The following is a 16510-nucleotide window of genomic DNA, read 5'->3' on the forward strand; positions in this document are numbered from 1 at the left end:
ACGTAAGTCTCTAGGCTCGTCCCTCATGGATATATGCCCTCTTCCTTATATCTCCACAAGGGAAAGGGTTAGATACTTTAAAAAAAATGACAGCTGGGAATTCAGAGAACCTGCTTAAACTACCATTACAACACTATAGCATTATATAAATATTTTGGGTTTAAAAAATAAATAAATAAGGGGAATGTGAACACCACCCTTGAAAATCCATGTGCAGAAGAAAATTAACTAATTGCACAACTATGAAAATGCAGAGGGAGGGCAGTTGTATGGAAGAACATGCCCAATCTGAATCAAATGCTTGTGGATCAACTTCTAAGAAAAGAACCGTACCACATCACCCCCATACCCTTAACTTTAAAAAATACTGGAAATACCTCCTTTCCAGTATGTTCGTGGCCTTCAGATGATCAGCCAAAGAGGTTTCACATGCACTGAAACATTTATTTCAGCCATTAAATATATAGGCATATTGATATAGTCTACAGCAGAAAGGGTTCCCCCCCCCCCATACTACCAGCTACTGAGGCCTTATTAGCATATACTGAATAGTACAATAGTTTGTACAGAGGAGTTGCCAATATGGCCGCCAGTTGACCCTTCTGAGGTTAGGAAGTTGAGTGAAATGTTGAGGACGGGGAAGGCACCCTGGATTTAGTTCCAGCTGATTTAATGAAAAGAAATTTAGAATGGTGGGTCCCACTTTTGACGTCCTTGTTTACGGCTATTGATAGAACAGGGAAAATTCCTAGTGATTGAGAAATTGTGATTATTATCCCCATATACAAGAAGGGTAATAGAGAGAAACCTGCAAATTATAGACCAATTAGTTTATTAAGTACCATAAGTAAGTTGTACGCCAGACATCTGCATTGGAAATTTAGGGACTGGCTTGAACTAGATAATGTTTTGGCTGAGGAACAAGGTGAATTCAGAGAGGGCTGTTCAACTCTGGATCAATGTATAATAGTAGATCATTTGATCGCAAAATATTTCTCTAAATCTGGTGTCTCTATATGCAGCTTTTATTGATTTTAAATCAGCCTTTGATTCAATTTGTAGAACAATCCTTTGGGAAAAACCTATGGCTTCAGCTATAGATAGACTCTTGATATTTTTAATACAAGCCCTGTATGAAAATACTTACATCTGGATAAGATGCAATCCACAATGGCATCTTACAGATCCCATTAGAACATATAAGGGGGTTAAAGGCTGTATATTGGCGCCCTGCTTTTTAATTTTTATCTTGGAAAACCCATTATCAATTTGCAACTAAATCAGCAGAACTTAGCTCAGTAGCAATTATTCTTTTTTTTTTTTTTTCAATAGAGGGAATCAATATATTCCTGCTGCCCTTAAGGTGTTTAACACCAAAGTCAACGCACAATTACTGTATGGTATTCCTGTGTGGATTAGTGCACTAGGTTATCCACTGGAACACACCCAAGCCAAATTCCTCAGAAAAATAATGAGTATGCCCTGTTGTGTCCCATATGCCACATTGTGCTTGGAAACTGGCCAAATGCTACTTGAAACAAGAGTGTGGCTCATGACTGTAAAATTCTGGTTATGCCTCCACTTTAAGGCAGATTCCTCTCCCCTTATCTATTATATGCTCATGGAGTCACATGCTTCTAAGTGGCTTCAACATATTGAGAGCAAAATTAAATCTATTGGCTTTAACTTCGACTCCTTGCTTATGCTTACTGAGGCAGAAGCTTTTCAAAGGATAAAATGCAGACTCTTAGATATAGGACTTCAAGACCTAAACAGCGCTGCTAATAAAACATGCTTCCCATCAAATTTAGGGGTACCTTTTGTTGTTTAGCAGCCCTCCCCATACTTATCTCACCTGTGTGATCCTTCTCAACGTAGAGCCATTTCTCTGGCTAGATTTAATGTTTTGCCATCTGCGCTACTCGAAGGCAGATTTCAGAAAATCCCTCTGTCTGACAGGCTTTTCCCTTGTGGCAACAACTGTATTGAAACGGTTGTTTATGTCTTATTTTACTGTAGTTTCTGCATTGAATCTTGTAACGAAGTTTTAAGCTCCCTGTTGGTTAATAGACAGAATGTCTCAGATTCTTTTAACATTTCCTATTTATTGAACAATCGTTTTCCGCATATATTGGAGATGGTGGTACAATTTTTAAAGTTTGTTTTAAAAGCCCACCAGTTAATTAGACGGCAGTATCAACAAACAGCGCTATTAGATCTAACTGTCTTTTAACTATTCTGTAAAGGGCACTTTTTAATATCTTCATTCCTTTTGTACCCTTCTGTATTATGTTGTTATGCCAATAAAGGAATGATGATGATGATGATGATATATTTAATTATTACATTAATGATTTGATTTCACATCTAAAAAATGGAATTCCATCCTCCGTAGCTGGTGAATAAACATGCTAATATTCTATTATATGCAGACGATGCTCTACTCCTTTCAAGGACTCCCATTGGCCTTAAGAGCGCTATGTATTCACTCAGCCATTATTCTCAGCAAAATCAACTAGAGATCAATTATGACAAGACTAAAATAATGGTCTTTGCAAAAGACCTAAAACCTGCTCTTGGTTCTTGAATAATATTTGTATTGAACAAGTTCACTGGTGTAAATATTTGGGGGCAATTTTTCAGGATTCTGGAAGAAGAAACTCCCATGTAGAATATGTCATAGCGAATGCATAAAAGAGTGCTGGTGCTATACAGAAGTTTTATGGGTCTAAAGGAGGATATAATGTGTTCGCGGCTGTTAAATAATTTAAGGCGAAATCTTTAGCTCAACTTGTATATGAGGCACCTTTCAGTATCTTGGCCAGTAAGTTCCTCTTATAAAGAACTCAATCAATTTTTCTGAGAACTATATTGCAAGTGTTACCAATTGTTTCTAATGCTGCTATCTGCCTAGAGGTGGGCATGGTCATGGTAGAGTCTAGGCTATGGATTGCAGTATTCTTTTATTGGCTGAAACTGGTCTTTTCTCGGAAAGGTATTGTGCAGTTAATTTTGCAGGATAATTTCATCCCTCTTTGGCTGAGGTTGCTCAGAAATAAAATGGGCTTTTATGGCCTTTCACAAAAACAAACCTTGGATTACTTACTGTGAAGGTTCCTTCTGCTCTGAGGTAAGGAGGGCATCTTGAAATATTGGGTGATTCCCACTAGTTGCTCAGGGAGGCAGGATCAAATTTCAACTTCCCGTCCCCTGGTCTAGAATCACCCCTCCCTCAGTTCAAAGATTTCCCAAGCTACAATGAGGCAGGAAGGAACCAGGAGGCATACCTAACTAGACAAAAAACAGAATAGGTGCCAATGATTAAAAACAGAAGGACAATAGAAGGATTGCAGGGGATCACTAATTGACCCAGGTTGTTGTTCTCCCTATACTCTTAAAGCTTGATTTGAGATTGTTCCATGACTTGAACGTCAATCTGTACCCGTTAGGTGCAGTGTAAGCTTTGCAACCATATTGTCATTTTACTGACTTCTTTGTCGATCTTATTCATTTTAGGGCTGGGCAAGATGCCCTCCTTACCTCAGAGCAGACGGAACCTTCACAGTAAGTAATCCAAGGTCTGTCCTCGCTCTGAGGAGGAGGGCATATTGAAACATTGGGATCTCCAAGAGCTGTGTCCCATTATCAGGTGGGTACTAGTCTTCTTCCACCATTTGTAGCGGAGCTCTTCGTGTGAAGGCTGCATCTGCTGAACCTAAGGAAGGTATTCAGTATTGTCTGACTAAGGCAAATATTGGAGACCACTTTGTTGTATGCATAACTCCTCTGTCAAGCTTGCCTATTGAAAAGTGAAGGAAAAGGGGAGCCGCACTAGGTGTAGTAGTAATGTGTGCAGTAATGCCTGTTTGATACATTGTCCAATATTATGACTGATGGACTCTCGAGACTTAACCTTTCCTTCGTTCAGGAAGGTCCGAGAAGGGACGAAACATTGGACCTACTCATGGATTGGTTGCAACTGATATAAGCATGAACAAAACCTGCAGGTCGAGCATGTGTCACACCTTCCCCTTGCCATGTTATGGCTGTGGACAGAATAAGGAAGATGGGATAGTCATTCCTTATAAACTGAGCAGTCTCCTTAAAGGATGAAGGTAGGAACAGGGCACTGTACTACCCCGGCTTTAAGAAATACATACACACATAGAACATTCCTGAATAACAGAGTTCTCAGTTTGGGTACCCTGTGGGTTGACACAACTGGTGTCGGGGCGAGACTTAGTAGAGCCGAGTGAGTGAGTCAGTCTGTCAGTCTTTCAAATTTCATAAGGAAACCTTAGAAAACACCTAAAGGATGAAGTCTCGAGAGTCCATCAGTCATAATATTGGACAATGTATCAAACAGGCATTACTGCACACTCTACACCTAGTGCGGCTCCACTTTTCCTTCACTTTTCGATAGGCAAGCTTGACAGAGGAATTATGCATCCTTCCCCCAAGGAGGGAAACCGAATATCGAAGGTGGATTGGCCTAGGATTTTGGCCACTATGTCCTGCTATACCAGGAGTTAATGCAGCAGTGGTTGTCACTTGTCTGCACAAGGTGAAGAACTGGGCACCCTGGCATAAGCCTTTCTTCAGGAGCGCTAGAAACTGCCAGACCTAATAACTTAGGGTTCCATATGCTAGAGGACGCACGTTCTTCGAGAGAGAGCATATCCTCTGAGAGGTAGATCTACAAGTGTTAGAAGCACTTGCCACGACCGGAGTATCTCCCACTAGTCACTGCCAGTTTCATTCAATAACCAGGTGCTTGGTAGCAGTCAGTCTGGATCAGGGAACAAAAGTAGACCATGTGTAAAAATCCTGGCATACTGGGAGTCTCCACGGTTCTTATATGGACCAATTTACCCCAGACGGAAACCATGTTTTTACCTTAGTCCACATAGGTAAACGAATACGGCTACTGCTTGTTCCTATCAGAACCTTCTCAGGCTCATGGAATACTCTATAAAGGAGAAAAAACAAAAGTGTTAGGCCTTATACCAAGGAGAAAAAAAGAGAGGCATCCGTCCCTTCCATTCCACCCTTGTAAGGTGATATCAGGAGAAATTTCTGGCCCGTAGAGATTAGAGGCTAGCACAGATAGGCCCGCCTGTGGAAGCCCAGTCTGGGCACTGCCTGTTGGAGGAAACTGGAATGACTAATCATTTGTCTGTGAACTGATGGCTTAGCCATTCCACCTTTACTATGGGCTATCCCTGTGTATGTTCTGTGGGAAGGAACGGGCGTCTTAGGTAAGGATGGGAAGGAAATAGCCCTGGTGTCTGTACTTTCTTTGTACTTTCCTGGCAAGGGAAGAGATCTGTGTCCTCCTAGCTTGTTATGCAGAGTTATCAGAGAGCAGTCTATTCTGACGAGGGCAGAATATCAACAAGGGCACAAATCCCTGCTTAGCTCCTAAGGTGTGAGGAGCTCGAGCTAGCCTGGTCAACCCGAGTCAGTTAGCCTGCACTCGACAGTAAGGAGGCACTTTTTGGGTCACTCCATATAGAACTAGGCCGAGGACAGCTGAGGCTGCATTTGAATGACCATCAGGATCAAATGAAGTGGTCCTGGTGGAGAATGGAGCTCTGAGAGATTACCAGTTTTGATTATTGGGGTGAGGATGTGATGGAAGCCAAGATCTTTTCCTCATCTCTGGGTACCTCAGGGGGTTGGACATAAACATTATTTTGTGTGCAGATAGGCTCATCATGCCCTGAACTGTAGTGTCTGCCTTTCTCCTTGCTAGGGGAAGGTGGCTGCCAAGGGTAAGGAAATCATTATGCCAGAGATACAGTAAAGGAAGGAGACCCTTGTGAGACCACAACTTGCCCCTGGGACGTGACAGTCCTGAGTTTAACATAACCTCTGGTACAGGCTAACACAGCTCTAGTGATGATGGCTAAGGACACTGCTGTTTGAATATCAACCACTAGTGCCTGTGAGCCTTTTCAGGAGCTAAGAGAGCTCTCCTAACCAAGAAATCTTGGTTGAACCCCAGACATCTGCTGATCGTAAACCTGAGATAGGAGTTCCTCTAGTGAGCGCCTTCCCAATGTCACCTATGGCATAACCAAGGTGTGGGGGATGAAGATATAAGGCCCTTTGGTAATGTTAGTAGTGCTTGACAGTGGTTTCCTTCCCCCCACCCACCCCTTGGCTTGACCAGTGACTCAGACATGCTGGAACCAGACCAAGCCTTAAGGGACATGCTGGAAGCAGTACTAATTTGACTGAGGCTATTCGTATGTGAAAACCTTAGAGCTCTAGGCCAAGATGCCTTGCTCTGGCTCCTCCCAAGTCTTAAATTTTCAACCAGACCAAGCCTTATGGGAATAGTACTCCTCTACATAGAGAGACTGGTCATTACACCTCAATTTGTCAGTTCTTCCCTTTGAAGGAACTTTTCTTTCCTCCCTTACCCCATCATGAGGGGTGGGAGGGGGAAGGGAGCATACTGCACCTTGTGGCTGGAGTGGGTGCCCAAAGGGATAAACTTCCTAGCTGCCTTACTGGACCCTTACCCATGGAACTGGCCTTGATAAGCGTGAGGTCCCATCCTTATGCTTTCCTGATCATAAAGTCTTTGCAAAAGGACTTGGGGAAGAACCCTGCATTCCCCTAATGAACGTGGAGGGGGGAGGGCATTTGAGAAACTGCAACCCCTTCTCTTGGACACTTATACATTCACAGTAATCGGCATGCCAGGCTGGGTGCCCCCTCAGTGGCTGCTGCTGGAGATGGGATGGTGGTATGTTACCATTCGATGAAAAACTCAGCCGGAGCCATCTGCTTCAAAAGGCTGCCCTCTGGAGAGCTGGTGTACTCTCAAGGCTGCGCAGGACCAAGCTGTTAGCCGGGGGGGGGGGGCTTTATTTGCCAGGCCTTTACCGGTTGCCACGTCTGTGCTCTTTCCTGTGGCCATGGTCAGCTCACCCCTGCTCTCCTCCATTATGCCGTGAAAATGGCTGCGGGAGGTTTTGTCGCCCCTGGCATCGGCTCTCTTCTTCCATTATGCTGTGAAAACGGTTGCGGGAGATTTCATCACTCCTTGCCCTGGCTCTCCTCTGTTTTTGCCTGAAAACGGCTGCGGGAGGTTTTGTTGCTCCTCTGCAACTAGGCTGCAAGTGTATTCATCCGGGTCTCCTTCAGAGTTGAATATGCCTTCTGTGCTACCAATCCACCATTTTGTTTTGGTGGGAGGAAAAATACTGAGAGGGAAAAAGAAACGGCAGAGAAGGACAAGGTTGAGAGGAGAGAGGGTGAAAGCCAGCTCAGATATGGGATTAGGAATGAAAGTAAGAATTTTAAAGAAAGAATAGAGTAAGGTAGGTTTATGAAAAGAGCTATTTGCAGCAGAGAGCAAAAGGAGAGAATAAAGTGTTTTCTAAAGTAAAAATGAAACTTATTTTGCACCAGAGAGCTACTTTGCAGCTGCTCTCCCTGTGCTAGGCAGGAAATGAACTGGGGAAGGGGCAATTCCAGACCAGGAGACAGGAAGTTTAAATCTGATCCTGCCTCCCTGAGATACCAGTGGGAATCACCCAATGTTTCAAGATGCCCTCCTCCTCAGAGCGAGAATTCCTTGTCTCGATGGATCATGTCCAGGCTAAGGCTTTGGTAAAACAGAGATTAGAAGTCGAAAGGTAACATGATTTGAATAGGGTTAAAAGCAGTTTATTTGATACTAGTACTTTTAATAAAATACTTCCAGCGTCTTACATTTTCCATCTAGACAATCCAGATTATAGGAGAGCATTTACTTTGTTGTGTTATAATGCACTTCCTTCAGCTATTCTGGAAGGTAGGTACAAAAGGATTCCTCTTGAAGAATGTGACTGTTTAAGTAAAGAGGGGCATCCTGAATCTTTAGAACATGTTGTTATTTACTGTAAAATCTGCAAACATATTTGGGATGCTTTGATTGTTCCTATAATGAAGGGCTCTCCAGGGAAGAATAGAATGTTTTACCTTTATAGTATGTTATCAGATAAGAATCAGGAGATTACTTTTAAGGTCGCAAAATTTGGCTGGCTGGTCTTAAAGATCAGAAAATCATGGTTACATAGGTTCAAGAAGGATCATAAGCAGATATTATTATATATCTTCTTTTACTCATCTTCATGTTTTAGTATTATTTTATTCTATATTTTACTGATGACGAGTGATTATCAATCATACCGAGTTTGACTGAAGACATGATATTTATATTTACAGCCTATGTTACATGTTTAATTCTATGTATATAGTAGCATTCTGGTCTGGGACTGTAATAAATATTTACTTACTTACACTGAATAGTGGTAGAAAGTGCCTCCATGTTTAAGCTGATTTATGGCAAACCCTCATGGGGTTTTCAAGTCAAGAGACATTCAGAGGTAGTTTGCCACTGCCTGTCCCTGCATAGCAACCCTCGACTTCCTCAGTGGTCTCCTATCCAAACAGTAACCAGGGCTAACCCTGCTTAGCTTTAGAGACAAGATTGGTCTAGCCTGGGTCATTCAGGTCAGGGCAATACCGAATACTATGAGCAAAATGCTAATTAGCTAGCTAATGAACCAGAAGCTAGTTTTTTTTTTTTTTTTTTTTTTGGAACACTGCAGAGTAGTATACACATTTATTTCCTGCCCATTCCCAGAAAAAAATCAGACTAACCCAAAACTTTCAACAACCCAGCCATCAAAAGGTAATGTAAATACATTTTTGGTGTACTCAGAAAGGAAAGGGCCTGCCTCCAAGGAACTGTAAGGAAACTTCCCTGTAACTGTAAGGAAACTTCCCAAACGCCTCTTTGAACAGAAATGAGCTTGAATTAATGATCTGAGGGCAAGTGTTTATAATGGTTACAGCAGTGGTTCTCACTCTGTAACTGAAGGAGAGCCATGCTTGCTATTACCATCAACCAAAGGAGCTATATAATTAGTGTATACCCTGTATACCACTCCACCACACACATACAACGTAAGATATAACTATTAAAATTAAATATATAAATTGCCAGATTACTTTTGAGTATGCAGTGCTATCACACACACACCATGGTTGAACTTTGGACATCCCTTGAGTACCAGGAGTGAGGGGAAGGTAGGTAGGCAGGTAAAAATTATTGTGTAAGGCCAAAGGCCATAACAATATAGCAAAAACAACTGCCCGGGCAGTAATAAATATAACAATAAAAGAAAACCCAGCAAGGTTAAAAACAGTTTTAAAATTATCAGGACCAGGGCATAACACAGATTGCATCAGGGCGAGAATTTAGCACAAATCTTCTTGGCTGTCAATGCATAAAAGTAACACCACATTGACGACATAGTGATCCTCAGCAGATAAGAAATGGTTTTGCCTGCCACTGAATGTTGGGCTAGCCGACCTAAAATGGCTGCAAGAAACACAAGACAGACATAATGAGGAAGATCCTCCAGTTCCAAGGATCCGCAGATACATACTCGTCGAGCAACTGGTGTATGCTGATAATGGCCCGCTAGCATGGCAGTTGCCATTGTCTGAGTGAGGGGAAGGGCTTCCCTCTTGGGTGTTCTTGCTGTCTCCTCAGCATGAGGTACAGCAGCTCCAGCCAGAGAGTGAGACTGCCAACATTCCTAGAGGAGAGCAAGCTGGATTGCTGTTTTCCTGGGTGGTTTGACTCTCTTTTCTCCGTGGCCAGCTTGACCTCCTCCCACCAAAAACCTGGACGTTGGAATGAAAGTGCAGATGCTGTGAAGAAGGGTGTGGTGGGAGGTTGTTGGAAAGGATGGACTCTTCACATCCATCCCTGACATGATGCCTATGGTTTGCAGCTTACCTGTCCTCCGGCCCCTGAGGTGGCAAGTGTTTCAAGGTGGGAGCCACCTGCCATCCACAAACACTACAGCGCCACGACCTTGCTCACTTTCTTGGGACGTGTGACAGGTGCCACACCAGGGGTACAGTGCCAAGAAGAGTTACAGGTGGCATGTCAAAGAGCCACCTGTGGCTTCCAAGTTGCTGAGCAAGTATCAATGGTTTAGAGTTAGGGGTATGCATTCAGCTGAAGCCGAACAGGAACACCCCCCTCCCCCGAAAAATACTTTTGGTATTTTTGAGGGTTTTTTTTTACCAGCAATAAAAGGGAGTAGAAAAAGTGGAGTCTGCAACGTAAAAAAAACCCCATGCAATAACTGGTGCAAGGGAATGATATTTTAATAAATTCCGTAAACCCTATGCGTTTTGCACAAGCTTCTTCAGGGCGACCTTTCTCCACTTCCGCGTCCCATGCAGAAATGAAGAAAGATCCCCTTGAAGAAGCCTTTGCGAAATGCATAGGGTTTACGGAATTTATTAAAAAATCATTCCCTTGCACCAATTATTATGGGGGTTTTTTGCCTTCGTTTTGTTTTGGTGCGGCCTCCTTTTTTTCTTGTCTGCAAGGCAACCAATAGAACACCAGGAAAGCATATCCAGCAAAGGTTATGACTGTTTGCCAGTTGTCACCCACCTTATCTTTTTAAAGGTAGGGTGGCCCAATGATTATCTTGGATGACTGGCAGGATCATATGGGAGAGGATGGCAGAGCTCCTGGGTTGGCAAACTCCTGTGAGATTTGGTACTTGCTAGTTAGTTCAGAAAAAAATACAATTGCTAAGGGAGAGGCTGTACCTGAGGAGTGTGCCGTTGGGGCTCCTCCAACAGAACTCCCTTCTGCCCCCCCCCCAACGACTCTGGGGCAACTAATTACCAGCCCAGGGCCTGGCCCATGAGCCCACCAGGATCCGCCTTCACCCAGCAGCAGTAGCGGGGAAAGCAGGCTTGTGTTGAGATAGCTGAGAGGAGGCGCATGCCAAGGTTAGCAGCCCGTGCAACACCTAGACAAGGCCTAGTTCTTCATAGGATTCTGGCCTAATTGAGACTTCACCAGCAGTGTTCCAGACACTGCCTCCAGCACAGATGAGGCTGCTTTTCCTCAGTCTATTTAAGCTGGGGGCAGAGGAACGGAACTCTGCTGGATCAATCAGTTCACAAGGCCACAGCCCATGGGTGCTAGATCTTGCTCCAGATACTGCCAAGTGATAATTTGCAGGCTAAGTCCTGGCTCTCAAGGAGACCAGCGGACCAGGAAGCCTGAGGTCACAACAGACAGAGCTGTCTTCTTCAGATATAATAACAGGGAGCACCGTCTCACAGACGCTCACACTGGAATAAATGTTAAGTCTTTAAGGTGCTGCTAAGCTTATGTTTTGCTGCAACAGACTAACACAGCTACCTATCTGGTACAAAAAAGGAGAAAATTCAATAGGAAAGAAAAGAAAAAATGGAACAACCCAATGTCCATGAATAGCTTTATCAGTGATTGCAGGTTGTACAACATGAGAGACTAGATCAAACACTGCAAAACCACACTGTAAATTCCCAGGGAAGGTCTCCTGCTACCACCTTCTGGATAAATGGGAAGTCACCAATTTCATGTTGATTTTCCAAAAATAGGGATCCAGAGGGAGCCAGGAAACTATAAAGCGCTCCAATATGCTGCATTGTGCTTAAACAATAAACACAAAAACAATGATACTCCAATGCTTACCTTTTCTCCTTTCACTCCACTGCAGTCACATTTGGATCCTGAAACGCATCCATGGCAAGCCTAGACAAGGGAATGAAAATAAATACATTAGGTGGTCCTCCATGAACATGATTCCCAAAGGTACCGCAACTGGGAGGGGAGGGTAATCACAAGTAAGTGCTAATCCTTAAAAGAAAGACAATTTCAAATTTGCATACAGGCAACACTGCCGTAGAGTTATGATGGCCAACTGTACACTGCTGTTAACTTCCTTCTGTAGCCTTAGTTTTATTGACATCGTATTGCATTTGGCTTTAATTATTGTTTCTTGTCCTGGAATTTTTTACATTGAAACAATAACAAAGCACTAAAAACTACATTATTTGAGGGATTACCATTTGCTGAGAGTGAGACATTTACTTTAATACATTTATTTTAATATTTTAATTGTATTAGTTAAATTTTAATACAAATGTTTATTGTAAAAAATAAAGTGCTTGAATGCAGGCCTCTCTTACACATAGGGTGCCATCTAAGAGTATGCATGGAATGAACAATCTTTGGGATGCCTTCTTAATCAACACATCAAAAGGAATCCTCAAGGTTTATTCCCTCTAATCTTATAACTTTCAGTCCAATTGGTTTAGGGGCCTTTTAAGGTCCCTCCAAAAAGTTGGCTTTTTCCCTCAAACTCTTCTGGACCTAGGACTGGAGCATGCAAGTGCAGAAATTAAGCAGAGGGTGACTGACGTAGAGAGACAACTGGACATCGCGGCTGCTCCAGGCTTTATCTCGCCTGAAAATGTTAGATATATAGCTACTCCGGCAGCCTATTGACATTTCTGGACTCTAATAGGGCCAGAAGGGCATTTACATTAGCCAGAAGTAACACCTTACCCTTTGCAGTATTGGAGGGAACATAAAAGAACCATACATACCATACAAACAGACTATGTGCATGTCCACTAAGAGAGACTGAATCAATTGAGCACATGTTATTTGATTGTGTTCTATATAAACACCCATCAAAAGGTTTTCCACCTGTTTTGCAGCCCTGCTTTACTTAGCACAGCCCTTCTTCCACAGAGCTGCAAGAGACATTTCAACCTCAAAATCACCCTGCCAGGAGAGAGGGGAAGAACAGATTCATTCTCCAGTATTACTCAGCTCATACAAGCAGACCACTCTCGTGAGTGGTTATTTTTGTCGGCAAACTGGCTTGAGTAACATCTGGAACCAGAAACAGCTGCAGCAAGAGCATCAAACAATAGGTGGCGATCTCTGCTCACAATTGGGAGATCCAGCTGCTTCTGAGGGAAAGATTATTTCATTCTTCCTCTGGTTACCTAGCCCTCACCTGGATGGCCCGGGCTAGCCCAACCTGGTCAGAATTTGGAAGCTAAGCTGGCTCAGCCCTGTTCAGTATTTAGATAGGACACCATCAAGGAAGTTCAGGGTTGCTGCACAGAGGCAGATAATGGCACACCACCTCTGTTCACCTCTTCCCTCAAAAACCCTGTGGGGTCGCCATAAATCAAATGTGACTTGATGGCACTTTCCCCAACCCGTGTTACCTATGCCTTACACAATTACATTTATCACCCAAATTGTCCATCATTTAATAACCAACATCTACAAATCATTTGCGTCTTGGAGAAGGCGCAAGCAGCCTGGATTAAACAGGCAGCCCCAGAGATTATTTTAAAGCCTCTTTTTTAAAATTTAAAATTACTGGAATTATGAAGAAAAACACAATCCAATACTCAACACACAGTTCCTCTTGCACTGAATAGCCATGTTAGCCGGATGCAAGGCTTAAGAGTTTGGACATGGACTTCGCTGACTGTAGCTTGACACCCATATAAACCACAGAGTTAAGCTGTGCCCTTTCAGCCTCCATTTCCACATCAGGAAATGAAACTACTATTTGAGGTATTTCAGAATTACTGCGAAGCATTTAAGTATATTGCTAACCAGGACTAGCACAGTAAGAGTGAAACAAACTGTTATTCAAGATTGACCACTACCCCGTAAAAGTTACCCTACCTACCAAATGAAAATTAGAATCCCCTAACTTTCTCCCTCTCTCCAAATCAGCCTCCATCTGACATACTCAGTGTAGCACACACAAGTTTGCAATCAGATGTTCAGTGTCAAAAAGAACGGGTTAATAAGACTGTGTACGCAAGTAGCTAAGACTCTACTGTTAAAATTTTATCAAAATGGTTTCAAAATCCACATCATAAGCCATTTTAACAAACTGTTATCATGTAGAAGATATTTTTTTAAAGGACAAGAACAGCAGGTTTGCCTATTAAGGGGAGGAACCCACACCCAAGCAATGCACAACACCTTTATTAGAACCATTTAGGAAGTCACAAGGAAGAAAGTCCACTTTCAGATTCATCAACGTTCTTCAGATAAAAAAGCAACGACAAGAACAACAAGAGGAAGGGTAAATTGATGAGTCTGATGGAAAAGCCCCAGAATAGCCGTTAAGGGGGAATAAAGGAGGTTATGCAGAAGTCGATTTAATTAATTTTATTAGGAACTGCTTTTCAGCGCAAGGATTCTTAAAAGTGGTTTACAGTTAAAAAACAGGGCTGAGAGACTCTGGAGCTGGATCCGGATTCAGGGGAGAAGATCCTGGCTGCTTCCAGCCCTCCCTTGCAAGGGGGCTGCTGTGATGAGTTGGAAGGGGGGTCTCTCGGCTAGAGCATGGTTCAGGCACGATGGAGGAATCACTGGCTGCTTCTCTTCTTTCCCCGATAGCCTCTGTGATGGCAAGTTGAATTTGGATTAGGGCGTGCTAAGTACAAAAAGCCCTGGCCTGGATGTCCCAGGCTAGCCTCATCTTGTCAGATCTCAGAAGCTAAGCAGGGGATGGGAGACCACCAAGGAAGTCCAGCGTTGATCCCTATAGGCAGGCAATGGCAAACCACCTCTGCTCATCTCTTGCCAGGGTTGCTTTTGCAGCTAGCATCGATTATTTAGTTGACTTGCAACTAACAGAGTACAGCTTTAAGTCTGCAAACCCTTAGAGGATTTTGAAAGAAAAGCAAGCAAGCAGCTAAGCCTGAAGAGAGAACATTCTGTACCAAGGGAGGTTTTGCTCAAGCAAAAGGCAGGTCAGCTCCAGACATCCCTTGTCTGGCCATATGTGAATTTACTACTTTTTAAAATCAAAACAATGCTAAGAGGTTGGACCTCTTGCCTACCTGGCACTGGGAATGGCCGGGCTCTGTGCCTAAGCAAAACAACATGCCCCAGACGGAGAGTTCCAGTCACCTGTACAAACTTGGGAGAGAGTGATGCTTGAGGCATTTCCATGCACACAAAAGATGTTTGCAGCTCTGGCCATCCCAGCAACGCTCAGTGTGTTCACAGTCACTCAGGAGGTTCATCTCCCTGCTTCTCACAGATTCCACTGGGAGTTTCCACTTTAAAACTTGAACACCCACACAACTAGCCTCCAATTAGCCCTGCCAAAACGTTCTGGGGTCACATGCATCCCGATTTTCAAGCCATTTAAAACCAAGATCTTTAGTGTTGCAGAATCCGTGAAATGGAATTGTTTAGGAGGGCATTTTTATATAAAGCTTCAGGCCATGGCACCGTTTGGCATATGCAGCAACGCCTGGTTCTTACTGCATTGGGTCCTAATTTTGTAATCCAAGTTTACCATATGGCTTATTTTGTGTTTTACACCATTCCTATTGCATTGACTTTAAATTCTGTAATCCGCTTGGAGTCTCAGCAAGAAAGACATACTATACATAGAATAAAATAAATATATAAAAATAAAGGGCCATCTTTGCTCTCTGGATTGCCATGGAAAACTCCTTCTGTCTGCTGAAATGGTGGTGGTGGAAAGTACTGTCCAGTCGCAGCTGACATATGGTGACTTTGTGGGGTTTTCAAGGCAAGAGACATTCAGAGGTGGTTTGCTATTGCCTATCTCTGCACAGCAACCCTAGACTTCCTTGGTGGTCTCCTATCCAAATACTAACCAGGCCTGACCCCAGCTTAGCTCCCGAGATCTGACGAGATTGGGCTAGCCTGGGCCATCCAGGTCAGCCTGAAATACAACATCTTAATCTTTAGCATGTCCTCAAGACTGATGCCAAGTCAAGCACGTGGAATTGTGTACTTGTGGAAGCAGCCTTATCCTACATTGAGCCACTGATCCAGTTATCCCCACTCCAACTGGTAGCTTCCCAATCCTTCAGTGTTTCCCAACTCAGTTACCCAAAATTAGTTGAGGGACCAGAAATCAGCATAGAACTACAGTTCTTCCTCTGACTTGACAGAGTTTTTATGCAGAATGCATAGTGTTAATCAATGTGAGGAAGCCTTTGAATTTTAAAGGGAAAGGCCAACATTTAAGAGGTTTATGGAATTTCTGGGTTTTGTCTGGCCTATTTCAGAAAGCCATTTGGTAGTATGAGAACACAGTCTTATCCTTGGTTTACACATGAGTTGGGAGGGGTGGAGAGAGAGAGAAAGGATCAATCAGTTCCATTATTTCTCTTTATTTTTAGTATGCTAAGTATATTTTAATTAATTTAGACTGTTATGTTTTAAATGCTGTTGTTCTACTTTGCTTTAAAATAACAAGCAAAAAGGCTCCCATAGGTAGCTTCCAAAAGTTAAAAATACAAATAGTAAAATAAACCAAAGCCACTGCCAGCAGCAAAAGCATTTCTAAGAATACCAAAAACATTTTCTACAAAAGAAGGACATTAAAGATCAATTAAATAGACCACTAACTGAATTTGAAGATTTTATTCGGAATATAGAGATGCAAGAAGAGAAATTAATCACTATTATTAAATCAGGGTCAAACTCTGGTGCAGATGATTAAAAAGAATTGGGAAACAGAACTAAATACCAAGGATTGGAAGCAAATATTCCAGCGCTTCCTTTCAAAGGTGGTATTTTACTCTAGTTAGGGGGGTTACCACACTTGTA

General features: G+C 42.9%; 1 protein-coding gene across 1 annotated transcript in view; it reads right to left on the minus strand.

The window, feature by feature from the left end:
- COL4A5 (collagen type IV alpha 5 chain) overlaps nucleotides 1–16510 on the minus strand; it is a 191677-nt gene that overhangs the window by 130212 nt on the left and 44955 nt on the right. The window contains exon 4 of the mRNA XM_056858951.1: nucleotides 11561–11620. Coding sequence (XP_056714929.1) covers nucleotides 11561–11620 — 60 coding nt within the window. The remainder of the gene's footprint in view (nucleotides 1–11560; nucleotides 11621–16510) is intronic.

This window comes from Euleptes europaea, chromosome 13 (genome assembly GCF_029931775.1).
Source record: "Euleptes europaea isolate rEulEur1 chromosome 13, rEulEur1.hap1, whole genome shotgun sequence".
In the NCBI taxonomy this organism is placed as follows: Eukaryota; Metazoa; Chordata; class Lepidosauria; order Squamata; family Sphaerodactylidae; genus Euleptes; species Euleptes europaea.